Genomic DNA, 26,630 nt, shown 5'->3' with positions numbered 1-26,630 from the left:
CTTGTGTTCTATTCCTCCATGTTTCAGTCGGAGCGCTGCCTAAATCCTTTCAGTCTTATTCATTTCTTATCTCGTTCTAACCAGAGTGGTTTCAGAGTCTATCTGATTCCGTGAGTTTTCGATTCTCGTCATTTTCGTCGTTCCCCTCTTCTTCTCGAGTGCTCTCGATTCTTTGCTTATTCTCTCGTGTTCTTATTTCACCTCATCCTTTTTCTCTTCCGTCTCATTCCTAAGATCTCGGGACGAGATCTCTTGTTAGTGGAGGAGAGTTGTAACGCCCCAGATTCGATGCGCCAGGTGTCTTCTAGTTATTCGCCGTCATTGCCATGTATTTTGCTTGTGTGTTGCATTTTGTCATGTCATCATGTGCATTGCATTACATTGCATACGTGTTCGTCTCATGCATCCGAGCTTTTTCCCCGTTGCCCGTTTTGCAATCCGGCACTCCTATGTCCTCCGGCGTTCCCCTCTTGTCTCTTGTTGTGAGCGGGTGTTAAACATTCTCGGAATGGACCGAGGTTTGCCAAGGGGCCTTGGTACACCACCGGTAGACCGCTTGTCATGTTTCGTTCCATTTGGAGGTTGTTTAATGCTCCAACGGTTAACCGGGTATCCGTAAAGGCCTCTTTCGTGTGCAGCCCAACACCCCTCCAAAGTGGCCCAATAACCCATCCAAACCCCATCCATGCTCTTGGTCGTTCGATCACGGTCGTGTGGGCAAAAACCGCACCTCATTTGGAGTCTCCTAGCTCCCTCTACCTATATATATGTGCATCCCCCCGATTTTTCGCGCAGTCCAAACCCTAGCCCCCTTCCCCCGCCACCGACGGACATGTCCGCCACCACCGTTCGTCCAACCCGTGCGTGACACCTGCCCGCCGCCGCCGTCTCCATCGCACCAGCCCCGCGTGGGCCCGCCGAGCCCGAGGCCGGCCCGCTCGGCCCGTCCCGCCGCCGCCGCGACCCGCGAGCGTGCCCCCGCCGCCTGGCCCGTCCGCCGCCGTGCCGACATCACCGGCGACCGCCACCGCCGGCCACCCGATCTCCGCCGCCTTGGCCAAGGGTCGCCGCCGCAGCGCCTCCCTCCGCCATCGACGCCTCCCCGCACCGCCCCTCGGACCTTGCCGGCCGGCGTCACTACCTCGGCATCCGCGCCTGTGCGCGTCGCCGCCCTGATCCGCTCCGCCGTCGAGCGCCAGCGTTGGTGCCGCCCCGCCATGGCACCTCGCCCTCGCTCCTCCGGTGGCCGGCCTCCTCCTCGACCCCGTCGGCCCCTTCTCCTCCGGCCGCCTCCTTCTTCTTCCCCAACATCTCCGGTGAACTTCGAAGACCGTGCCCGATCAAGATTTGAACAAGATTGACCCCGAAAATTCCTGTCCCGAAGATTTTTGCATTCTGATGCCATATTTATCGTGCCATAACTTCATGTGTGTTGCTCCGTTTCATGCATATGATATGTCAAAATGTTCATTGTGAGATGCTCTTCATTTCATTCCATTGTGCCATGCATGTTTGAGTCCATCTTGATGCCCTAATCATCATTGCAAGAGTTCTATATGATGTTAACTGCTGTCTGTTAACAGAACTTGGTGATTTGTCTTTTTCATTCCATGTTGTGTATGCATCGTATGAGCTTGATGTATACATGAGTTTTGAGCTACCTCATGCCATCTTAAAGTGGTGCAATCTATGTATTTTTGTGAGTATTTTAGTGAGTGCATTGAGCTCGTGAAGTAGGGTACTTGCTGTTACTGTTTTGCTAGGCTGAATCTACTATATCATGATGCTATGTAAACCTGCTGCTACAAGTCATTCTATGCATAATCTGGAGATGTTCACTAAGGATGTTTTGTTATTCATGTCATGCTCTATTCATTCATGCCCCTGGTTGAATTTATAGCCTGCTGTAACTTGTTGTTATCTTGCTCCAAACTTGCTACATAATGTTGCTGTCAGCCTGTTAACATTAAGTTCAGTTTTGCCATGAGCTTTGCTAGTGATCCATGTACCCTATGAACTTGTTCTTGCCATGCTTAGCTTCATAAATATGCCATATTACTTCTGGTTACCTTGACATGCCATGTATTGCTCTGTGGTGAGAGGTATGAGCTCACCAACATGCCTACTTATTGTTGTTCCTGCCATGTTTGAATCTGTCATATCATTTGCCATGTTTGCATGGATGATTCCGTCTTTTCTGTTGATCTTTAGAATTAGTTCAGTAAGGGAGTTTTGTTCTTTGTATTTAGTGTTAGCATTCCATGCCTTGGTTAGCCATGATAGCTTCCTGTAACATGTTGTTTGATAGCTCTGAACATTGCAACCTGATGTTATTTCTGCTGAGTCTGAAACTGTTACTATTTGCAATCTTGCCATGTCCTTTTGAGCATGTTCTAGTGATTTCTAGAGATAGCTCAGTGTTCATGTTTTGTCCTGCTTTACCTATAATTCATGCCCATGCCTTTTGTTCTTATGTTGAGGTGTTGTAGCATATTGTTTTGATGCTTGCTAGATGCTTAGTTGCTGTTTTGGACAGCTTGTCCTTTAAACTTGTTTCATGTGTATGTGTGGAACCATTGCTCCATTTTGAGTGTGCTCTATATGAAACTTGCTTAGACTTGCATGTAGTTTCATATTATCATGTTGCATCCATGTTTTGAGAGTGTTTGCTTGATGTTTGGATGCATTTTGCATCAATGCCATGTTTAACTTGTTTTGCTCATATCTTCTAGGCCGTAGCTCCGAACTAAATGAACTTTATATGTAACTTGACTAGAATCTCGTGTAGATCATCTTGGTGCATCTTAACTTGCTGTTTAAAAACTTGAACATAAGGTTTATTCAGTTCTGGGCCAATTTCTAAATTTGCATATGAGGACTTACCGGAATTGTTATATGTTGTTTCCGGCCTCATTTAAACTTGTTTGGCTATGTTGTTTATGCATCATCTCTTGCCATGAGTAGCTTCATGTAGCCTTGTCGGGCATCATGCTTGGTTGTGCATCATGTCATGTATATGTGTGGTGTGTTTACCTTGTGTGCTTCTTCTCGATAGTTCCCGTTTTCTTGCGATCGTGAGCATTCGTTCGTCTACGCTTGGTTCATCTTCGTGGCTTCATCTTCTTCATGGACTCGTTCTTCTTCCTTGTGGGATTTCAGGCAAGATGACCGTCACCTTGGATCTCACTACTATCATTGCTATGCTAGTTGCTTCGTTCTATCTTTATGCTGCGCTACCTATCACTTGTTCTTCAAGCCTCCCAATTGCCATGTCAGCCTCTAACCTTTTACCCTTCCTAGCAAACCGTTGCTTGGCTATGTTACCGCTTTTGCTCAGCCCCTCTTATAGCGTTGCTAGTTGTAGGTGAAGATGAAGATTGCTCCATGTTGGATTATGTTTATGTTGGGATATCACAATATCTCTTATATTATTAATGCATCTATATATTTGGTAAAGGGTGGAAGGCTCGACATTATGCCTGGTGTTTTGTTCCACTCTTGCCGCCCTAGTTTCCGTCATATCGGTATTATGTTCCCGGATTTTGCGTCCCTAACGCGGTTGGGTGATTTATGGGACCCCCTTGATAGTTCGCCTTGAATAAAACTCCTCCAGCAAGGCCCAACATTGGTTTTACCATTTGCCTACCACCTATACCTTTCCCTTTGGAGTAATTAACCCGAGGGTCATCTTTATTTTAGTCCCCCCCGGGCCATTGCTTCTCTAAGTGTTGGTCCGAACTGAGTAGAGTGCGGGTCCCCCTCGGGGAAACTCGAGGTCTGGTTTTACTCATAGGATGTCTCATCCGGTGTTGCCCTGAGAACGAGATATGTGCAGCTCCTATCGGGATTGTCGGCGCATCGGGCGGCTTTGCTGGTCTTGTTTTACCATTGTAGAAATGTCTTGTAAACCGGGATTCCGAGACTGATCGGGTCTTCCTGGGAGAAGGAATATCCTTCGTTGACCATGAGAGCTTGTGATGGGCTAAGTTGGGACACCCCTGTAGGGTATAAACTTTCGAGAGCCGTGCCCGCGGTTATGTGGCAGATGGGAATTTGTTAATGTCCGGTTGTAGATAAGTTGACACCTGATTCGAATTAAAGCGCATCAACCGCGTGTGTAGCTGTGATGGTCTCTTTTTGGCGGAGTCCGAGAAGTGAACACGGTTTTGAGTTATGTTTGACGTAAGTAGGAGTTCAGGATCACCTCTTGATCATTGCTAGCTTCACGACCGTTCTGCTTGCTTCTCTTCTCGCTCTCATTTGTGTATGTTAGCCACCATATATGCTTAGTTGCTGCTGCAATCTCACCACTTTACCCCTTCCTTTCCCCATTAAGCTTTGCTAGTCTTGATACCCATGGTAATGGGATTGCTGAGTCCTCGTGGCTCACAGATTACTATAACAACAGTTGCAGGTACAGGTTATGTGATGATCTTGACGCGAGAGCGATGTTCCTTGTTTTGGAGTTCTTCTTTTGCTTCTTCTTTGATCAGGGGATAGGTTCCAGGTCAGCAGCCTGGGCTAGCAGGGTGGATGTTGTTTGAGTTTCTATTTGTGTTTCATCCGTAGTCGGATGGTGCTCTTATGTAAGATGATGTTGTATTCGTGTGGCATTGTATGCCTTTTGTATGTATCCCCATCTATTATGTAATGTTGATGTAATGATATCCACCTTGCAAAAGCGTTTCAATATGCGGTTCTATCCTTGGTGGGACCTTCGAGTCTCTTTAGGATAGTATCACATATTGGGCGTGATATGATCTTCTTCCTCTTCGACGTCGCCCCCTCCGGATTCTTGGAGTCCATCCTCTTCTTCCTCCTCGTGATGCGAGGGGAGTCGCTCTCCACCTCCTCTTCCTCCTCCTCTTCATCCTCTTCTTCCTCGTGAGAGGAGACGACCTCGATTTCTCTGGATATAGCATCTGAAGTACCTTTGCAACGGGGCCCGCCCTTGAGCCCCTTGCCCTTATTCTTGCTCTTTCTTCCCCGGTGCTTGGTAGGGCGTCGGGACTAGCATCTCCTCCAGGTGAGGAGTGACTAGGTCTTCGGGCAACGGAGCCGGACTCTTGATCCGCTCCGCCTTCTTTGTCCAGTCCTGTAAAGAGGTGGGCTGATAAGATTCGTATTGATCGAATATGTAGACCAGACATACCTTCGGAAAATTCACACTTACCGGAGTGGACGGATTCTCAGCGTCAAGACCGATGTCTTCGGTCTCCATGGGCCAGCTCTCCTGGGCCTTGAATAGCAACTTCCATATTCCTGCGTGCGTCGTGTCGAGGAAGTGATGCAGTGTCTGCGGCTCCTCCAGATTGAACTCCCACATGCGGGAAGTCCAGTGCTGGCAGGGGAGAATGCGGCGGAAGAGCATGATCTGCACCACATTATTGAGACCAACATTCTTGCCCAGCACGTTGGTGATACGCATTTGCAGCGTCTGCACCTCCATCTGGGACCCCCAGTCGAGGCCCTTGGCGTTCCATGACGTGAGCCTCGTGGGGGTTCCAGATCTGAACTCTGGAATCGCCGCCTAGTTGGTGCGGTGCGACTCAGTGATGTAGAACCATTCTTGTTGCCAGACCTTGACGGTCTCGACAAAGACCCCCTTGGGCCATGTGGCGTTGGGCAGCTTGCTTATCATGGCCCCGCCGCAGTCCGCGTGCTGCCCGTCGACCACCTTCGGCTTCACATTGAAGATCATGGAAGTGTGGGGGGATGCGGAGTAAAGCCTCACACACGACGATAAATGCCGAGATGTGGAGGAAAGAGTTTGGGGCTAGATCATGGAAATATAGCCTGTAATAGAACATGAGTCCCCGGACGAAGGGATGGAGTGGAAAACCTAGCCCTCTAAGGAAATGGGGGAGGAATACGACCCCTTCATCGGGCTCCGGAGTGGGGATGATCTGACCCTTGGTGGAGAGCCTGTGCACAATGGTTGCGGCTAGGTATCCCGCACTCTAGAGATCCTTTATCTCCTTCTCTGTGATGGGGGAGGCCTTCCACTTGCCCTTGGAACCGGATACGGCCATGGTCGGAGGAGGTTATGGTGGTGAGGAAGACGAAAACTTTCTTTCGAGCGCTGAGAGCTTGGGAGATTGGAAGGCTGAGGAGATTGGAAGGCGTGGAAAGAGAGGTGAAATCCATTTCCCTCTTATAGGCAGTAAAAATGCCAACCGTCCCCCCACTTATGCCTTGAAACTCGTCTGTTCCCAACGTGGGCATGCGCCGTAAATGGTTGGATTACCCAAATCTTATTGATGAGCAATCTCGTAATAAGTGGGCACGTTCTCTGTTTTGACAAGACGGGCCAAGGGGGCTTGGCCTTGAAAGATGAAACACGGGGTGTGAAATGGTTCAAAACGCCGAAGGGTCAAGTCTGACGCTTCGTCGAAAAAAGTTGTCAGTAAAGACATTGTTCCTATCTTTTACATATCCTGCCTTCGTGGCTAAGGGTTGTGTTAATTATGCCAAGTCGAATACAATTCTTTTATGAAGGAAAGCTGACGTATATTGTTCAGGGAACCCGCCTCGCAATGCCGAAGATAATCTGTGCCCCAAACACGTCGTCATTGAAGACTGGTTTAGGGGCTACTGAGGGAGTCCTGGACTAGGGGGTCCTCGGGCGTCCGGTCTATCTGATATGGGCCGGACTGATGGGCCGTCAAGATACAAGGAATAAGACCATCTCTCGTGTCCGGTGGGGACTCTCATATACGTGGATGACAAGTTTGGATGTCCGGATATACTATTTCCTTTCTGTTAAATCGACTTTGTACAACCCCGAGCCCCTCCGGTATCTATATAAACTAGAGGGTTTAGACCGAAGGCATGATCATAGCATTGATAGGCTAGCCAAGCTAGGGTTTAGCCATTACGATCTCGAGGTAGATCAACTCTTGTACCCCCTATACTCATTGAATATAATCAAGCAGGAGTAGGGTTTTACCTCCATTAAGAGGGCCCGAACCTGGGTAAACACTGTGTTCTTTAGATCATTGTTACCATCGACCCTCATACATATAGCTTGGGCCCCCTACCCGAGATCTGCTGGTTTTGACACCGACAACAACCACAAATGGTGATGCTCTCTCCCAAGAATATTTCAGTGAAGCTCAGCTGTAACTCCTTTGATTGTCACTATGCCAGGGGGACATGGAGCTTAGGGCATATACAATGGCAAACATCAAACGGAACCCATATTTATCCGTGGACACGTCCAAATGTGTCCATGAATGCGCTACTTTTTGGGTAATCCAATGGTATTCCTCAATTGTCCGCCCCTTTGTCCAATGAAGAGATGATGGTGACGGTAAGAAAGAACAAGTGGATTCGAGTTGTGGACAAACTGGTCCTATGCTACCTGTTGAGCACTGTGTTGGTTTTCCCTTGAAGAGGAAAGGGTGATGCAGCAAAGTAGCATAAGTATTTCCCTCAGTTTTTGAGAACCAAGGTATCAATACAGTAGGAGGCTACACGCAAGTACCACGTACCTACACAAACAAACAAGAACCTCGCAACCAACGCGATAAAGGGGTTGTCAATCCCTTCACGGCCACTTGCGAAAGTGAGATCAGATAGAGATAGTAATAAGATAAATATTTTTGGTATTTTTATGATATAGATTGGAAAGTAAATATTGCAAAATAAAGTAGATCGGAAACTTATATGATGGAAAATAGACCCGGGGGGGGCATAGGTTTCACTAGTGGCTTCTCTCAAGATAGCATAAGTATTACGGTGGGTGAACAAATTACTGTCGAGCAATTGATAGAAAAGTGCACAGTTATGAGAATATCTAGGCATGATCATGTATATAGGCATCACTTCCGCGACAAGTAGAACGAAACAATTCTGCATCTACTACTATTACTCCGCACATCGACCGCTATCCAGCATGCATCTAGAGTATTAAGTTCATAAGAATAGAGTAACGCATTAGGCAAGATGACATGATGTAGAAGGATAAACTCAAGCAATATGATATAAACCCCATCTTTTTATCCTCGATGGCAACAATACAATACGTGCCTTGCTGCCCCTGCTGTCACTGGGAAAGGACACCGCAAGATTGAACCCAAAGCTAAGCACTTCTCCCATTGTAAGAAAGATCAATCTAGTAGGCCAAACCAAACTGATAATTCGAAGAGACTTGCAAAGATAACAAATCATACATAAAAGAATTCAGAGGAGATTCAAATATTTCTCATACATAATCTTGATCATAAACCCACAATTCATCTGATCTCGACAAACACACCGCAAAAAGAGTTACATCGAATAGATCTCCAAGAAGATCGAGGAGAACTTTGTATTGAGATTCAAAGAGAGAGAAGAAGCCATCTAGCTAATAACTATGGACCCGAAGGTCTGTGGTAAAATACTCACACTTCATTGGAGAGGCTATGGCATTGATGTAGAAGCCCTCCGTGATCGATTCCCCCTCCGGCGGAGCGCCGAAAAAGGCCCCAAGATGGGATCTCACGGGTACAGAAGGTTGCGGCGGTGGAAATAGTGTTTCGTGGTGCTCCTGGATGTTTTCAGGGTATGTGGATATATATATAGGCAAAGGAAGTCGGCCTAGGGAGCCACGAGGGGCCCACGAGGGTGGGGGCGCACCCAGGCCCCTGGGGCGCACCTCCCTGCCTCGTGGCTTCCTCGTTTGCTTCTTGACGTCCACTCCCAGTCTCCTGCATTGCGTTTGTTCCAAAAATAACTCTCCCGAAGGTTTCATTCTGTTTGGACTCCGTTTGATATTCCTTTTCTGCGAAACATTAAAATAGGCAAGAAAACAACAATTTGGGCTGGGCCTCCGGTTAATAGGTTAGTCCCAAAAATAATATAAAAGTGCTTAGTAAAGCCCATAAACATCCAAAACGGGTAATATAATAGCATGGAATAATCAAAAATTATAGATACGTTGGAGATGTATCAAGCATCCCCAAGCTTAATTCCTGCTCGTCCTTGAGTAGGTAAATGATAAAAACAGAATTTTTGATGTGGAATGCTACCTAGCATATTTCTCAATGTAATTTTCATTATTGTGGCATGAATGTTCAGATCCAAATGATTCAAGATAAAAGTTCATATTGACATAAAGATATTAATACTTCAAGCATACTAACAAGTAATCATGTCTTATCAAAATAGCATAGCCAAAGAAAGCTTATCCCTACAAAATCATATAGTTAGGCCATGCTTCATTTTCGTCACACAAAATGCTCCCATCATGCACAACCTAGTTTCAGCCAAGCAATTGGTTCATACTTTTTAACACGCTTCAGCTTTTTCAACTCTCACGCAATACATAAGTGTAAGCCATGGATATAGCACTATGGGTGGAATAGAATATGATGATGGAGGTTGTGTGGAGAAGACAAAAAAGGAGAAAGTCTCACATTGACTAGGCATATCAACGGGCTATGGAGATGTCCATTAATAGATATCAATGGGAGGAGTAGGGATTGCCATGCAACGGATGCACTGGAGCTATAAATGTATGAAAGCTCAATAAAAGAAACTAAGTGGGTGTGCATCCAACTTGCTTGCTCACGAAGACCTAGGGCATTTTGAGGAAGCCCATCATTGGAATATACAAGCCAAGTTCTATAATGAAAAATTCCCACTAGTATATGAAAGTGACAACATAGGAGATCTCTCTATCATGAAGATCATGGCGCTTACTTTGAAGCACAAGTGTGGAAAAGGATAGTAACATTGTCCCTTCTCTCTTTTTCTCTCATTTTTTTATTTTTTTCTTTCTTTTTTATTTTGGTGGGCTTCTTTGGCCTCTTTTTTTATTTGGGCTTCTTTGGCCTCTTTTATTTTTCATAAAGTCTGGAGTCTCATCCCGACTTGTGGGGGAATCATAGTCTCCATCATCCTTTCCTCACATGGGACAATGCTCTAATAATGAAGATCATCACACTTTTATTTATTTACAACTCAAGAATTACAACTCAATACTTAGAACAAAATATGACTCTATGTGAATGCCTCCGGCGGTGTACCGGAATATGCAATGAATCAAGAGTGACATGTATGAAAGAATTATGAAGGTGGCTTTGCCACAAATACGATGTCAACTACATGATCATGCAAAAGCAATATGACAATGATGGAATGTGTCATAATAAACGGAACGGTGGAAAGTTGCATGGCAATATATCTCGGAATGGCTATGGAAATGCCATAATAGGTAGGTATGGTGGCTGTTTTGAGGAAGATATAAGGAGGTTTATGTGTGATAGAGAGTATCATATCAAGGGTTTGGATGCACCAACGAAGTTTGCACCAACTCTAAAGGTGAGAAAGGGCAATGCACGGTACCGTAGAGGCTAGCAATGATGGAAGGGTAAGAGTGCGTATAATCCATGGACTCACATTCGTCATAAAGAACTCATATACTTATTGCAAAAGTTTATTAGCCCTCAAAGCAAAGTACTACTACACATGCTCCTAGGGGAAGGGTTGGTAGGAGTTAGTCATTGCGTGATCCCGACCTCCACTCATAAGGAAGGCAATCAAAGTACACCCCATGCTACAAATTTGTCACACAACTTTTACCATACGTGCAATGCTACAGGACTTGCCAACTTCAACACAAGTATTTCTCAGTTTCATAATTACCCAACTAGCATGACTCTAACATTACCACATTTATATCTCAAAACAATTATCAAGTATCAAATTGATCATAGTATTTAATGCACTCTATATGATAGTTTTTATTTTACCCAACTTGGATGCCCATCATATTAGGATCAATTCTATAACCATAGCAAATACCATGCTGTTCTAAAATACTCTCAATATAATATAAGTGAAGCATGAGAGATCAATAATTTCTACAAAATAAAACCACCGCCGTGCTCTAAAAAGATATAAGTGAAGCACTAGAGCAAAATTGTCTAGCTCAAAAGATATAAGTGAAGCACATAGAGTATTCTAATAAATTCCGATTCATGTGTGTCTCTCCCAAAAGGTGTGTACAGAAAGTATGACTATGGTAAACTAAAAAGCAAAGACTCATATCATATAAGATGCTCCAAGCAAAACACATATCATGTGGTGACTAAAAATATAGCATCAAGTAAAGTTACCGATAGACGAAGACGAAAGAGGGGATGCCTTCCGGGGCATCCCCAAGCTTAGGATTTTATTTGTCCTTGAATTTTACCTTGGGGTGCCTTGGTCATCCCCAAGCTTAGGCTCTTGCCACTCCTTATTCCGTAATCCATCAAATCTTTACCCAAAACTTCAAAACTTCACAACACAAAACTCAACAGAAAACTCGTAAGCTCCGTTAGTGCAAGAAAACAAACCACCACTTTAAGGTATTGTAATGAACTCATTACTTATTTATATTGGTGTTAAACCTATTGTATTCCAACTTATCTATGGTTCATACCCCCCGATACTAGCCATAGATTCATCAAAATAAGCAAACAACACACGAAAAACAGAATCTGTCAAAAACAGAACAGTCTGTAGCAATCTGTAACTTTCGAATACTTCTGGAACTCCAAAAATCCTACCAAAACAGGAAGTCCTAGGAAATTTATCTATTAATCTTATGCAAAAATAATCAACTAAAAATCACGTTCCTGTTATTTATTAAAATTATTCTCGTGCGTGCAAAAGTTTCTGTTTTTCAGCAAGATCAAATTAACTTTCACCGTAGGTTATCCTATAGGTTCTACTTGGCACAAACACTAATTAAAACATAAAACCACATCTAAATAGAAGCTAGCTGAATTATTTAATACTAAACATGAGCAAAATGTAAAGAACAAAAATAAAATTGGGTTGCCTCCCAACAAGCGCTATCGTTTAACGCCCCTAGCTAGGCATAAAAGCGAGAATAGATCTAGGTATTGCCCTCTTTGGTATTTGTCTTTTTAATGGAGTTATGCTCAGATCCGGGAGGTTCCTTGCGTTTTCCCTCATGCTGGGACATCTTTAGATCTAGAGCATCCAACCGCTTATTGCAAAGTGTAATCAAAGTATTCATGCGGTTGAGATTCCCACCAACATTTTTAAGAGCTTCAATAGATTTTTGCAATTCACATAATTTCTCTAAGATTTGGGTCCCTTCTTGAGTAAGGGGTGGTCCCTTTTGTAGGGGAAGTACTCCCACTATCCCCTCTATAATCTAATAAGCAAAACTAGGATCAATTTCAATAAAATTCCCTTTAGCCGCAAAATCAAGGAGTTGTCTATGGGATATGGTTAGCCCAACATTAAAATTGTGAAGCAAAATCTTGAAATCTCCTTCTAAATTGCAACTACGATAGGATTCTAACATCCTATACCAAGCATCTTTTAAGTTTTCTCCTTGTCTTTGTTTGAAGTGGAGGACTTCAAAATCGGGAGAAGAAGGAAGGAAGACAGAGCTAGCCATGACGACGAACGATGACACAAGAAGCAAGCGAAAAAGAGGCGAACGGGAAAAACAAGGCGAATAAAACGACAAGGGTGAAGTAGGGGAGAGGAAAACTAGAGGCAAATGGCGAATAATGTAATGCGAGGGAGAAGAGTTTGTGATGGGTACTTGGTATGTCTTGATTTGTGCATAGACCTCCCCGGCAACGGCGCCAGAAATCCTTCTTGCTACCTCTTGAGCACTGCGTTGGTTTTCCCTTGAAGAGGAAAGGGTGATGCAGCAAAGTAGCGTAAGTATTTCCCTCAGTTTTTGAGAACCAAGGTATCAATCCAGTAGGAGGCTACACGCAAGTCCCTCGTACCTACACAAACAAACAAGAACCTCGCAACCAACGCGATAAAAGGGGTTGTCAATCCCTTCACGGCAACTTACGAAAGTGAGATCTGATAGAGATAATAATAAGATAAATATTTTTGGTATTTTTATGATATAGATTGGAAAGTAAAGATTGCAAAATAAAGTAGATCGGAAACTTATATGATGGAAAATAGACCCAGGGGCCATAGGTTTCACTAGTGGCTTCTCTCAAGATAGCATAAGTATTACGGTGGGTGTACAAATTACTGTCGAGCAATTGATAGAAAAGTGCATAGTTATGAGAATATCTAGGCATGATCATGTATATAGGCATCATGTCCGCGACAAGTAGATCAAAACGATTCTACATCTACTACTATTACTCCACACATCGACCGCTATCCAGCATGCATCTAGAGTATTAAGTTCATAAGAAAAGAGTAACGCATTAGGTAAGATGACATGATGTAGAGGGATAAAATCAAGCAATATAATATAAACCCCATCTTTTTATCCTCGATGGCAACAATACAATGCGTGCCTTGCTACCCCTGCTGTCACTGGGAAAGGACACCACAAGATTGACCCCAAAGCTAAGCACTTCTCCCGTTGCAAGAAAGATCAATCTAGTAGGCCAAACCAAACTGATAATTCGAAGAGACTTGCAAAGATGACAAATCATACATAAAAGAATTCAGAGGAGATTCAAATATTTCTCATAGATAATCTTGATCATAAACCCATAATTCATTGGATCTCGACAAACACACCACAAAAAGAGTTACATCGAATAGATCTCCAAGAAGATCGAGGAGAACTTTGTATTGAGATTCAAAGAGAGAGAAGAAGTCATCTAGCTAATAACTATGGACCTCACACTTCATCGGAGAGGCTATGGCGTTGATGTGGAAGCCCTCCGTGATCGATCCCCCCTTCGGTGGAGCGCTGGAAAAGGCCCCAAGATGGGATCTCACGGGTACAGAAGGTTGCGGCGGTGGAAATAGGGTTTCGTGGTGCTCCTGGATGTTTTCAGGGTATGTGGATATATATAGGCGAAGGAAGTCGGTCAGGGGAGCCACGAGGGTGGGGCGCGCCTCCCTGCCTCGTGGCTTCCTCGTTTGCTTCTTGAAGTCCACTCCAAGTCTCCTGGATTGCGTTTGTTACAAAAATAACTCTCCCGAAAGTTTCATTCCGTTTGGACTCTGTTTGATATTCCTTTTCTGCAAAACACTGAAATAGGCAAGAAAACAGCAATTTGGGCTGGCCCTCCGGTTAATAGGTTAGTCCCAAAAATAATATAAAAGTGCTTGGTAAAGCTCATAAACATCCAAAACGGGTAATATAATATCATGAAACAATAAAAAATTATAGATACGTTAGAGACGTATCATCCTATGCTGAGCTGACATCATCCATGAACATATCTGGAGTCTCCTACTCCGCCCCTTGATTTAGTGCAAAAATTAGGATGCTAGCATTGAACGGTTGTTGCACGGATGCAAGCAATTCTGCAACCCAATGGCCAGGTCAAATTATTTAACTAGTACTCCGAGCAATTCCACAATCTAATGGCTAACACCTTAGGGACACTCCAATGTAGGTCACCTATTAGACAACATCAAATGTTCACGGACACGTACAGACGTGTTCACAAACAGCGGGCCAGGCAGAGGCAATCCGACCATATCCACCAAATGTTCGCCTAAGGGCAACTCCAATGCAGGTCACCAAATCGACCACAAATGTCTGAACTAAACGCTCCAAACACTTTTAGCCATCCAACGACTATCACCAAAATTGTTTGGACTAGTCCAGACATAAAAAATCCTGCAAACCGGCACCAAACGATGCCCTCCACGTCGGACATCAGACTCCAACACCCCAGACCCACCAAAAACCCTCTCTCGCCGTGTCCGGCTTGACCACATTCACTTCGGCGGACCGGCCTCACGCCTACCAACATTCAAGGTGGTACGACTACCGTGAAGCTTACTCTGGCTTTGCCAGCCGGGCTCCTCCTACGCAAACTCCTACCCGCACAATCCTTATCCTCTTCACACATCCACTGGCTACACACACCTCTGACCATCGTGATGGGAAAGAAATCTGACGCCAAGGAGTGGTCATGGGCGTGTGACTCCCGATCCGGGGGTAGCTCCGAATCGAGTTGGTGTTGGCACCCATAGTCTTCGCTGGCCTTGTCGTCCACAGTTTCACTCCCAGTTACCATGCGGGTTCCCTTGCGGACTAGGTGCCACTCATGAAGGAGGAGGAACAGATGTTTGATGAGGAGCAATCGCAGGAGGTGGCCGCCCTCATCGCCTGGGAGGAGGAGGATCGACTTATGCGCTAGAGGCCATGTGGGAGGATCCTGCCTTCGGTGAGTACCCGGTTTGGAATTACAAAACACACTTCATTGTGTGGAATATCCAGCATGGCTCTATGTTGATCCTCTATGAGAAGCAGGAGAGACCACGCCCGCACAACTCATAGTGGCCACCACGTGCTCCAGATTGGACGATGACGGCTCGGACGGCGGCGGCAATGGTGATGAAGGTGCCTTGGCCTCGGAGACCACCTATCCACCACTACGAGGTCACCGTTTAATACCTCACCAAGTTTTAGTTAGGATTAGTTTAAATTCAATTGTTTGAATTTTGTCCATATGGTTATAATATACTCCCTCAGACACTTATTTTGGGACGGAGGGAGTATCAAACTTTGTTTGAATTTTGTTTGTCCTTTTCATATGACCCGGATATTTGGTGACTGATTGGATGACGGTGCAAACATTTTGTTCCATAAATTTGGTGATCCTAATTAGAGTTGCCCTAGAGGACTATGTATGGGATTTAGACGTCGGGACCAATACAAACAAATTTGATGAGCCTTGTTCGATAGCTATAAAGTGTTCGGACCAATGTTTACTGGCGTTTATAACGGTTCAACTGAGTTGCAAGTAGACTCAAACAGAAAGACCGAAGACCCACCAAGCACACGCCGCCCTCTCTGTTCCTGAATGATACTCCTACCCGGCCCGCTCGTGCGGCAATGCCTCGTCCTCCTCCACTCCAAGAACGCGATCCCCCTCGCTCCCAACACCACCGCCCAGCTCCACGCTCTCCTCCTAACGTCCGGCCACCTCCACTACAGCAGCATCCATCCCCTCTTCATGCTGCACTGCGCTAGCGGCCGCCCCTCCGACGCCCACAACCTGCTCGCGCAAATGCCCCACCCACCTCCGGTCTCCTTAACGAACTCGCTCCTCCGCTCCTATACCGGCCTTGGCCACCACAGGGAGGCCGTCGCTCTTTACTCGCGGATGCGCGGCTTCGACCACCTCACCTTCCCCTTGGCCGCCAAGGCCTGCGCCGGCCTCCGCCTCGGCCGCCACGGGCGTGCTGTGCACTGTCGCTCGCTCACCGCCGGCTTTGGCGGAGACGCGTACGTGCAGAATGCGTTGATATCCATGTACATGAGCTGCGGCGATGTTGCCGAGGCGGAGGTGGTGTTTGGTGCGATGCAGAACCGTTCGGTCGTGTCCTGGAATGCGGTGATTGCTGGGTGCGTCAAGAACGGCTGTGCAGAAAGGGCGTTGGAGGTGTTTGGCGAGATGGTTGGTGATGGTGCCGGGATTGACCGTGCCACAATTGTGTCTGTACTGCCAGCTTGTGCGCGAGCCAAGAATTTGAGCATTGGAAGAGCTGTGCACCGATTGGTTGAGGAAAGAGGCTTGGCGGACTATGCAGCGGTGAAGAACGCGCTGATTGATATGTATGGGAAGTGTGGGAGATTGGAGGATGCACGCAGGGTCTTCGATGGACATAAATATGACAAGAATGTTGTTTCTTGGACAGTGATGATTGGTGCGTACGTGCTGAATGACCGTGTGGACGAGGCCTTTAATCTTGGTTTTGATATGCTCATGACTGATGGTGCACCATGGCCGAATGGAGTGACCATGGCGTATCTACTCTCAGCTTGTTCCAGCTTGCCATCATGGAGGCGTGCCAAGTGCATACACGCAATGTGCATTAGACTTGGGCTTGAATCAGACATCGTTGTTGAGACTGCACTTATTGACACTTACGCTAAGTGCCATAAGGTGAAGATGATGGAGTTGACACTTAAAAATGGCTCATGGCGGACAGAAACATGGAATGCAGCTATCTCTGGTTATAGTCGCAGTGAACGGGAGAAGAAAGCTGTAGAATTATTTAAGCGGATGATTGGAGAATCGGTGCGCCCAGACTCTGCAACACTTGCAAGCATCCTCCCGGCGTATGCAGAATCTGCGGACCTGAGACAAGCAAAGAACATCCACTGTTACTTGCTAACTCTTGGGTTTCTTCGGAGCACAGCGATCAGAACTGGTTTAGTCGATGTGTATGCCAAGGCAGGTGACCTGGACATGGCATGGACACTCTTCGACGGGCTACCTGAAAAGGATGTTGTTGCCTGGACCACCATCCTTTCTGGGTACGGTATGCACGGGCATGCCCGAACTGCCATCCTGCTATATGACCGGATGGTGGAGTTGGGGGTGAAGCCGAACACCGTGACCTTCGCCTCCCTGCTGTACGCTTGCAGCCATGCAGGCTGGATAGACAAAGGCCTTCAGCTATTTGAGGACATGCGTGGCATTCATGGCGTGGTGCCAAATATCGAGCACTACCTGTCCCTGGTCGACATGGTTGGGCGTGCTGGGAGGATCAAGGAGGCCTACTGTCTCATCAAAGATATGCCATTCGAGCCGAGTACATCGGTGTGGGGTGTTCTGCTGGGTGCTTGTGTTCTACACAAAAATGTTGAGTTTGGGGAGATTGCGGCGAAGCATTTATTTGAGCTTGAGCCGGACAACACCGGGAATCATGTGCTCCTTGGGAACATATATGCTGCAGCTGACAGATGGAACGATGTTCAGGATGTCTGGAAAATGATGGGAAGAAAGGGCCTCATCAAAGAACCGGGATCTAGTTTGGTCGAGGCATGGTCTGAACAATGCCGAACAGCGATGTTATAGAATGTAAGTCTTGCACTCGTGTCAGATATATCAAAGCGATTTTTTCTTTACACGACACCATAAAAAGGAAGTGTTTTTTAAGAGTAAATACACACCATCCCATCTACCCTTGTTTTGATGCTGCAACGATTTTTCTGAGGGAGGGTCTGTCTATTATAGGGACGGGTGGTAGCGCGCATGTTGGTTGGACACAAAAGTTTCTGGTTCTCACACACCAAGGAGGGGCCATGCTTGGTCAAAAGCCCCTCCCCGGACGTGGTGGCATCATACAGCAGGCCTCCCTATATTTTGCCTCCGCTCTCCTCTCTTTCAGGCCTTCAAATCTTGCCCCCGCTTGCGGCTGCACATCCCCCCTCCCTTCCTTCCTCTTCCCCTCGCCACACCCCTGTTTGCTTCTCAACCCGAGAAAGGAAGGAAGGAAACAAGAGAAAGCATCAACCATGGTGAGTAGGGCCCAATCTCATTCTTTCACAATGCTGTTCAAGGAACCGTTCCCTTATAACGGGGTATGTGTTAACATGTTATGGGGATTCCTTGTTGCAAGTCGAATTCCGCGTCAGGAATGGCCGTTTGCGACGACTGCAAACTCAAGTTCCAGGAACTCAAAGCGAAGAGGAGCTTCCGCTTCATCGTGTTCAAGATCAATGAGAAGGTGCAGCAGGTGGTGGTGGACAGGGTTGGGGAAAAAAACGAGAGCTACGATGATTTCACAGCCTGCTTGCCCGCTGACGAGTGCCGCTACGCAGTGTTTGATTTTGACTTCGTCACTGATGAGAACTGCCAGAAGAGCAAGATCTTCTTCATCTCTTGGTAACACCTGCTTGGATCACAGATATTGTTTGTTTATTTTTTTAAATGATCATAGAGTGTTTCATTTTCATAGTAGTTCTGATTCAATCTTATGAAAGGCAGTTGCTGGTTCAAATTTATGAATTTGGATGGGATTCAGTTTGATAAAATCACCTCTGCATGTTAGATCAATGCATTTCGATATTTAATTTTATTTTTGATCATTTTTTCTACAAGCAATAATTGAACACACCCTTTGCCACTTCTGGAGCAAATTAGCACATTTATTCCATTGTCCACAAAAAGTTACAGATTTGTTTCATATTACACAGGTGTCCAAAGCCTGTAATTTTGTTAGATCAGCTTGCAAAGGAACCGGGAGGACACTTACTAGCTTATTTACCACATGAGAAATGGAAACAGAAATCCAACGTAGGAAGCATGGATTTTAAGAAATTAATATTAGAATCTCAAGAACTTGGTATTAGAATTATGAATTCAAATTTGTGTACAGACCGTAACGCCAAGGAGGACATGCCTTGATCTTTTCCCCGTATTATACATAATGAATCGGCGGTTACGGTCTGTAGACTGTACACAAATCAGCGGTTACGGTCTGTACACAAATTACATGAACATAGACCGTTTCTTCTAACAAGCTGCTTCCTGGTTTCAGTGCTCCGGAGTCTGTACATAACGAATTGTCTGCAATATCGTAAATCCTTAAGCATGATCGTGTAAATGCACGACAAAACAGAACTGGTTCCTGCTACTTTCAGCCGAAAACTGAAGCAGCGTTTTGCGCATCCTGCTGTTTCTTCCGCAGGGCTCCTGACACATCAAGGGTGAGGAGCAAGATGCTGTACGCGAGCTCCAAGGACCGCTTCAAGAGGGAGCTGGACGGCATCCAGGTGGAGCTACAGGCAACCGACCCGAGCGAGATGAGCATGGACATCGTAAAGGGGCGAGCCCTCTGAAGAAGAAAACCCAAGCCCAGCTACTTACTACGTACACCGACACCCACCCCAGGAGCAGGAGCAGAGGAGGGCCTTGGTCTGCACCGGCTCCTGTTCTTGCAGTTCCTCCCCATCCATTTTCCCTGTCATTCTTTTCCTGGAAGCAAAGTGTTGTGTTCTGTATGAGACTGTATGCCGTCTTCATTCTTGTTATCCCCCGTGTTTGGTGCCATAGTCTCTGACTACTGCTGTAAACTTAGAACATATTTGCATTTGATGCCTGGTGTGAAGCCTAATGTGGCGTAGGTAACCGCCGATTTTCACAAAAGAAGATTTATTTATCTCATCTGTTGTTCTTGTTCATGTACTTCCCGATACTGTGATCTGTCTATATATTGATCAGGAACCTTTGCCGTCGCAACAAATCATATTTTCGGGTGCAAATAGACATGCCCAGATTGCAACAGATGCGTAATTTGTTCCTTCAAGTAACTGTACTACATTGTTTCTGGGCAAGCATAGATTAGACTGATTTCCCCCCAAATAATTGTACATTGTTCCACAAAAGCTGGAACAGAGACGATTCAAGACCTCGAATCCATCCTCGGACAGCATCTCCTCCGGGATCAGCTTGCGCAGCCAGCTGCGCTGCCCCAGTTTCAGCGGCGGCATCGTGGCAGCGAGCGGCAGGGAGGTGAGTCCCGGCCACGTTGCGTCGTCTGGTCGTTCCGAACACCCCGAAGATAGTCCAGAGATAGGCGAACTCCTCGGGGCAGTGCCACGCGCCGCAGCAGTACGTCGCCGCTGACGAGCTCCGCCATAACGCGGCCAGCGACCACGCGTCCGTGAGCGCGTCGTAGTCCGCCCTCCCATGAGCATCTCCGGCGCGCGGTACAGCTTCGTGCCGGCCTGCATGCGCGGCGGCTGCTCTGCTCGGTTTTCCGACATGGCCAATCCGAAGTCGCAGATCTTCAGGACTTCCCCGCCTTCCAAGACGAGGACATTGCCGGGCTTGATGTGCGCGGTGGACGATGCGGCGCTCCTGCATCCCCTTGGCGCCCGTCAGGAGCAGCCGCATAAAGGCCCGTACGGTGGCCTCCGGGAGCCGCGCGCCGCGTTTGTTGTAAACATGTCCCCGAGCTAATAATAAACCCAAATGATAATGCCCACATTTATCGCATATTTGTACTTCGCCCACACGCGTTGATACACATTGATTCTGTTTTGCACGAAGCCTAAAGAAATATGTTAGATTTTTTGGTGTTGGAGAGTTCGCCCACACGATCCGCAAACACGCAGTTGACAGCTGCGTCGTGTGGACGAACCAATTTTTGCCTACAGTCATCACCTATTCCACGCGTGTGTGGGCGAACTGCTCTTCGCCCACACGACACCCGTACGTTGTTAGATGGCAACTGCTGCAGTTGTGCGTACATGGCAACTAAGTAAACACAGATGGCAACTATGATTCGTTGCTAGATGACAACTGCAATTATGCGTATGTGGAAACTAGGTAAACACACATGGCAATTGTGATTAACCATACATCACAACTATGGTTGGATCACACATGGCAACTAGTTAATCATACATGGCAACTATTGTTTGACCATGTAGGACAAGTAGTTTATCACACATGGCAACTATGGTTCGAATACACGTGGCAACTGTCGCTACTTAGACATGGCAACTACATTTTGCCATCTCGGGTGACTAAAGTTGCTATCACCGGGGAAACTAAAGTGTCATCCCACGAGTGCGTCAGGACATGTGGGCAGATTTGCTTCGTGCCACACACGCGGGATGAGAATGAGTTGTAATTTGTTAGGCGTGTGGCACGAAGTAGCTGCGCCCACACGTGTGGGCAATTCTAATTTCGCCCACATATGACCCGTGTGGGTTGCCTCCTGCTTACACCATACATGACGTGTGGGTGGATGTCTAATATACCACACGGGTGGGCGTTATCACCGTCCATAATAAAAGGACGCTGATAACACCCACACATATGGTGCGAGCAACACCCGCCCACATGCCCAACACATATATTGCGTCACGTCATCGATGTGGAAATCTTTTTAGATTTTCAGTTTTTAAAATGTTTTATCTTTTAAATGAAAAATCCGATTGAAGATCCGTTTTCACCATTAAATCCGTCGCGACGAGATCTTCGAAACTAGATCTCATATCAATATGTTTCAGTGACTTTTTCGGTTAAAAGTTGGCATGTCTATTGCACATGAATTGCCATGTTGTTTACACTGAAGTTGTCATGATATGTTTTATCTATTTTTTCTTCTACCTTAAAAAGTAAATTTTGACATATTATAAAATATGGAAATAGAAAACTAGACTTGTCATAAACCATAAACTAAAATTGTCATGGTAAATTACTTAAATTTTCCATGGTTCATACAAAAAATAATTTCCATGATCAAAGTATTGGAATTGCCATAATCTATAAACTAAAATTGCCATGATCTATAAACTAAATTTGCCATGATGGATTACTAAAAATTGCCATGATCCATGCATTAAATTTTTCGTGGTTAATTACAAAAAAATGCCGTAAAAAGTAGTTGAAAATACAACGATAGCTTTAAATCTAGAATAAAAAAATAGATAAAACATGTCATGGCAACTTTACTATAAACACTACGGCAACTACTGCGTAAACATCATGGCAATTTTTGGCCAATTTTTTTTGATCGAAACATATCAATATGGGATCTAGTTTTGAAGATCTCGTCGAGACCGGTTTAATGGTGAAAATGAATTTTAATTGGATTTTAATTAGGAGATAAAATATTTTTAAGCCGAAAACCAAAAAGATCCCACTGATGTCATCTGTTTTGACGTGGCAAAATGGATGGTAATGGAGGCGTTTGGGCCATGTTGCCTCGTGCCACACATGTGAGCGTTAACATTAACGTAATAAAATGATTATTATCATATATTCCGTTCATGATAAATGTTTTTTATTTATGCTATAATTGCATTGACCAAAAACTTAAATACATGTGTGAATACATAAACTACACCGTATCCCTATTAAGCCTCTACCGGACTAGCTTGTTGATTAAAGATGGTTATGGTTTTCTAACCATGGACATGAGTTGTCATTTGATAATGGGATCACATCATTAGAAGAATGATATGATGGACAGACCCATTCGTAAGCTTAGCATCAGATCATTTAGTTATTTGTTATAGATTTCTTCATGACAAGTATCGGTTTCTTAGACCATGAGATCATGCACCCAATGCACAACAATGACATGGCACATTGCTTTGCAAACCGGAAACGTGCTACATAGAGGTTCACGATGCGTAGCCCCCTCACTTCGAGCTGGTGGGAGGGATTCATGTTACGCACGTTCCCAAAATTTGATATGGAATCTCACCATGATCCACACCGTAACACACATGCCAAGATGAATCCACCTTTGGTCAAATGCCTCTCGTTGTCGGTGGAAACTAAAAACTTTTGTGGGCTAACCAATGGGCACGTCGCTGGTAACCGCATGAGGCAGTCCGAGAGGACCACCAATGCATGCATGTGGCCTGAACATGTATGTATCAAAGGGTTGTGTAACACTTTAATTAACCAATTCACGACTTTGATGTTTTGATGTGGCATATATATATATATATATATATATATATATATATATATATATATATATATATATATATATATATATATACAGACGGTCTATTATGCTAATATTAGCAGAATAACTATTCTGCACACCACTTCGGCACTGCACGCTCAACAGAAGCGCACTGCATCATTTTGACGACGAGCACTGCAATAGAGACTAGTGAACTTCTCGTCGGAAAAAACTGCACGCGTTATTTTTTCAGTACTGTTTTCGCTCTAATTTTTTAATCGTTTGTCGAAATGAGGCGTGTAATATACCATTGAAAAGCTATGGATTAAGCGCAACTTCGACATGTTGAACACTTTTCGAGATTCCACACGGTTTAAGAGCAGTTTTGAAAATAGTGCGGCGGATGACGAGTGGCAGCGAGCGTTTTTTCGCGTTTTTTCTAAACCGTTTGTCGGAACGAAGCAAATGATACGTCGTTGGATAGATATCATCGAGGCGCATCTTTTTCATATATAAATCTTTCTCTAATTCATTACGGTTTAAGAGCAGTTTCAAATTTACTAAATCACGGAACTTTGTTTTTCAAATTTTTTGAAATTTTTGGTACTGTTTTTGCTCTAGTTTTCTAACCGTTTGTCGAAACGAGGCGTGTGATACGCCGTTGGAAAGCTACGAACGAGGCACAACTTTCATATGTTGAAATATTTTTGAAATTCCTTACGGTTTTAAGTTAATTTTGTAAATCGTGCGGCAGACGACGAGTGGCAGCGGCCGTTTTTGGTGAAATTTTTGCAAACCGCTGGTCGGAATGATTCAAACGATACGCCATTGGAAAGATATCGATGATACGCAACTCTTTCATGTAGAACACTCTCTCTAATTCATTACGGTTTAAGAGCAGTTTTAAATTTACCGAAATGCGGACACTCTGTTTTTCGCGACACCCAAATCGACGTGGGTACTTCATCCAACTGAAAACCGCACTGCATCGAAGGAAAGACCGCACTGCATCAAACGGGTAAGAGAACTGCATGGTTTCTTTTATTGAAACGTAATTTTTTTTCTTAGACGAGGAAGTGGAGTGCACTTCATATCGGGTGTAAGTGAACCTCATCAAGCGAAAAATGAACCGAGACACAAGGCTAAGTGTACCGTATGATTTTTCTTTGTCTTTTTCTAGCTTGTTTTCATCAGGTTAAGTGGACCATATTTGTCAATGTTAATGTGCTGCATCAAACGGGAAAGCGCACTGCAATGTCATCACAAAGGATTGCACGTGATTCTTCTTGTTATTGTTTAAAACAAAAAGAAATGCATAGTACAGTGGAGAGAACCTCTAAAAAAATAGAAAAAGTGCTTAGTATAGTGGAGTGAACCTCTCCACACAATAAAACTGAACCTCTTTGTCGACAAAAGTTGAACCTCTGGACACAGTTTTTTGCATGTCCAATGTATATTGAGGAGGAATTGAAACTTGGATACAACAAAAGTGCAATTCATTTTTATGCTATTTTTACATTGTACTGGAACATAGGCCCCCAGCCGGCTACCATGCAAAACACACACATACACACAAAACCATCATGAGGCACACTGTACTGCATTGGGATGGCATCGACAGCAACCAAAATGAAGCAACCAAAATGAACTGAAGGTCGTCGCCGGTGAACTCCATGTTGGGGAAGGAGAGACCTGCGAGTGAGTGCTCCGGTGAACCACCGGTGATGTGCGCGAGCAGCAGTGAAAACAGTAGCGAGTTGGGTACTGCACCAACGGTCCAACCGACCTGCAATGAAGAGCAACCTGCACTGCTCGCTGCATGGGCCAGCTGGAGAACCTCCTGTCCACACCAAGTAAACTGCAGCAACAATTCAACTGAAGAACCTCCTGCCGCGCGCATCCATATAGCAGCTTCGTGCGACCAAAACCGAAGTGTGTGACAATCGTCCTCAAGTGCTTCACACTGCACCGACGCCCCAACTGACCTGCAACGATGCAAGCTACACTGCTCGCCGTCAGTGGATAACAACAATGAGAAATTGGATGAGCTGGTCATTGATCGGGCCGCCGACACATTTTTTTAGTCATCCCACAAACAAAAGAAACTGCACACCGGTGGAATCCGAGCTACCCCGCTGGAGATGTGAGCTGCGGCAAGGGGAGCAGTTAGTAGCTAGGAGAGGAAGAGGGCGGGGGTTTGCAATCTGCTAGGAATCACGGCACCAGCGACGAAGAAATGCACGACGACGCTCGTCCATGATGTGTGGACTGAGCGAACTGCACGGTGTCAATAAATGCTCTCCTCGAGTCTTCGGAGTGGACTGCAAGGGAGAGAATGGTGAGCACCCGGGGGCGTCGACGTGTGCTGCTGTGCTGCTGCTATCGATGGGGCTGTTGGCACGCCCACGTACTGCAATCACCACCAGAAGGCACCGCTTGTGCACCGACTACCGCCAAACTCCCCAGCCGTGACACTCGAGGGGAGATGTGGTCGACGGTGAGCCCCTGCCTTATCTGGTGTCTGTGGATGCGGATCCGAGTGTCGGCGTGGGCGCCAGGTTGGTCGTTTGGGGGAGGCACTAGAGGAGGAGGGGGAGAGAGGTCAACGGTCACCGGGGAGGCGAATCCAGGCATCGGGGATGGAATCATCCCGCGGGCAGGGGCGGCATCCAAGCCGGCGGTGTCGATGCAGCGCGGGGCCACGCGAGCCCAGGCCGCCGGCGATGCAAGGCATGGGCGGTGCGAGCCCAGGCCACCGGTGATGCAGGGCAGGGGCAGCGCCAGCCCAGGCCGCCGATGGGTGGGTAGACGGCCGGCTGGGGGTAGGACGGCGCCCAGCAGACGGTGGGTCGGGGGAGAGAGGTGCGGCGCCGGTGGGGGAATAAGTGGATCGAGGGTAGGGAGGTGACCAGCAGAAGGTGCGGTGGGGAGGTGGCGCGGGGAAAGCGGGGAAGGTGGTGGTGCGGAAGCCACGGCCCGGGAGGGGGGGGGCAGGGGAGGTGGTGGTGTGGCGGCGGCGCGGGCGAAGCAGGAGAGGTGGTGGTGCGGCGGCGCAGGGCCAGGAGGGAAGGAGAGAGAGGATCTGGGTGGGTGAGGAGAAGATAAGGTGGGCTCTTTTGCTGGATTGTAGCTATCGCTCGGTGGTGTTAGCAGAATAAGATGTTTCGGTGTACAGAATAAGAGTCTTAAGGGTGTTATTAGAATAGACCCACCCTATATATATATATATATATATATATATAGGGAAAATCCATCCTACCACCCGGTGGTAGTTACCCCACATGTCTCATATACTAGCATGTGGTACTATATATATTATTTTATTATTTTAAATATGTTCATATACTATATCTAAGATATTTCAAAATAAGTTACATGAAAAAATTGCACATGAGCCCATACTTTTTGTTATATTTGTGAAATACATACATATTGTACGTAAAAAAGTGCATACTCAAAAAATGGTACATACTACCTAAAAATTTGTATATATACTACCTAATCAT

General features: G+C 45.8%; 2 protein-coding genes and 1 pseudogene across 2 annotated transcripts; 2 read left to right on the top strand and 1 right to left on the bottom strand.

Moving 5' to 3' along the window:
* The first annotated feature begins 15,718 nt into the window (after nt 1-15,718).
* LOC123137706 (pentatricopeptide repeat-containing protein At5g39350) lies at nt 15,719-17,765 on the top strand. Its single transcript, XM_044557542.1, has one exon. The coding sequence runs from the start codon at nt 15,762-15,764 to the stop codon at nt 17,763-17,765; it is 2,004 nt and encodes a 667-aa protein (XP_044413477.1). The 5' UTR covers nt 15,719-15,761.
* On the top strand, nt 17,546-19,851 carry LOC123137707 (actin-depolymerizing factor 1). The gene is made up of 4 exons (XM_044557543.1): nt 17,546-17,768; nt 17,925-18,208; nt 18,310-18,575; nt 19,381-19,851. Exons 1-4 carry the CDS (start codon nt 17,744-17,746, stop codon nt 19,529-19,531), a joined length of 726 nt encoding a protein of 241 aa, XP_044413478.1. The 5' UTR covers nt 17,546-17,743; the 3' UTR covers nt 19,532-19,851.
* Nucleotides 19,852-19,909: 58 nt separating this feature from the next.
* Nucleotides 19,910-20,558, bottom strand: LOC123137708 (cyclin-dependent kinase G1-like; annotated as a pseudogene).
* Nucleotides 20,559-26,630: the final 6,072 nt, after the last annotated feature.

This window comes from Triticum aestivum, chromosome 6B (assembly GCF_018294505.1).
Source record: "Triticum aestivum cultivar Chinese Spring chromosome 6B, IWGSC CS RefSeq v2.1, whole genome shotgun sequence".
In the NCBI taxonomy this organism is placed as follows: Eukaryota; Viridiplantae; Streptophyta; class Magnoliopsida; order Poales; family Poaceae; genus Triticum; species Triticum aestivum.
The sequence above is the reverse complement of the archived record's forward strand: the minus strand, read 5'-3'. Positions and strand labels throughout refer to the sequence as shown.

Bases quoted from the DNA above. Each gene is read 5' to 3' on its own strand.
- LOC123137706 (XM_044557542.1), top strand. From the start codon at position 15,762: ATGATACTCCTACCCGGCCCGCTCGTGCGGCAATGCCTCGTCCTCCTC.
- LOC123137707 (XM_044557543.1), top strand. From the start codon at position 17,744: ATGCCGAACAGCGATGTTATAGAAT. The intron at 17,769-17,924 runs GTAAGTCTTGCA...TGTCTATTATAG, and splicing joins GAACAGCGATGTTATAGAAT to GGACGGGTGGTAGCGCGCAT. The intron at 18,209-18,309 runs GTGAGTAGGGCC...CCTTGTTGCAAG, and splicing joins AAGAGAAAGCATCAACCATG to TCGAATTCCGCGTCAGGAAT.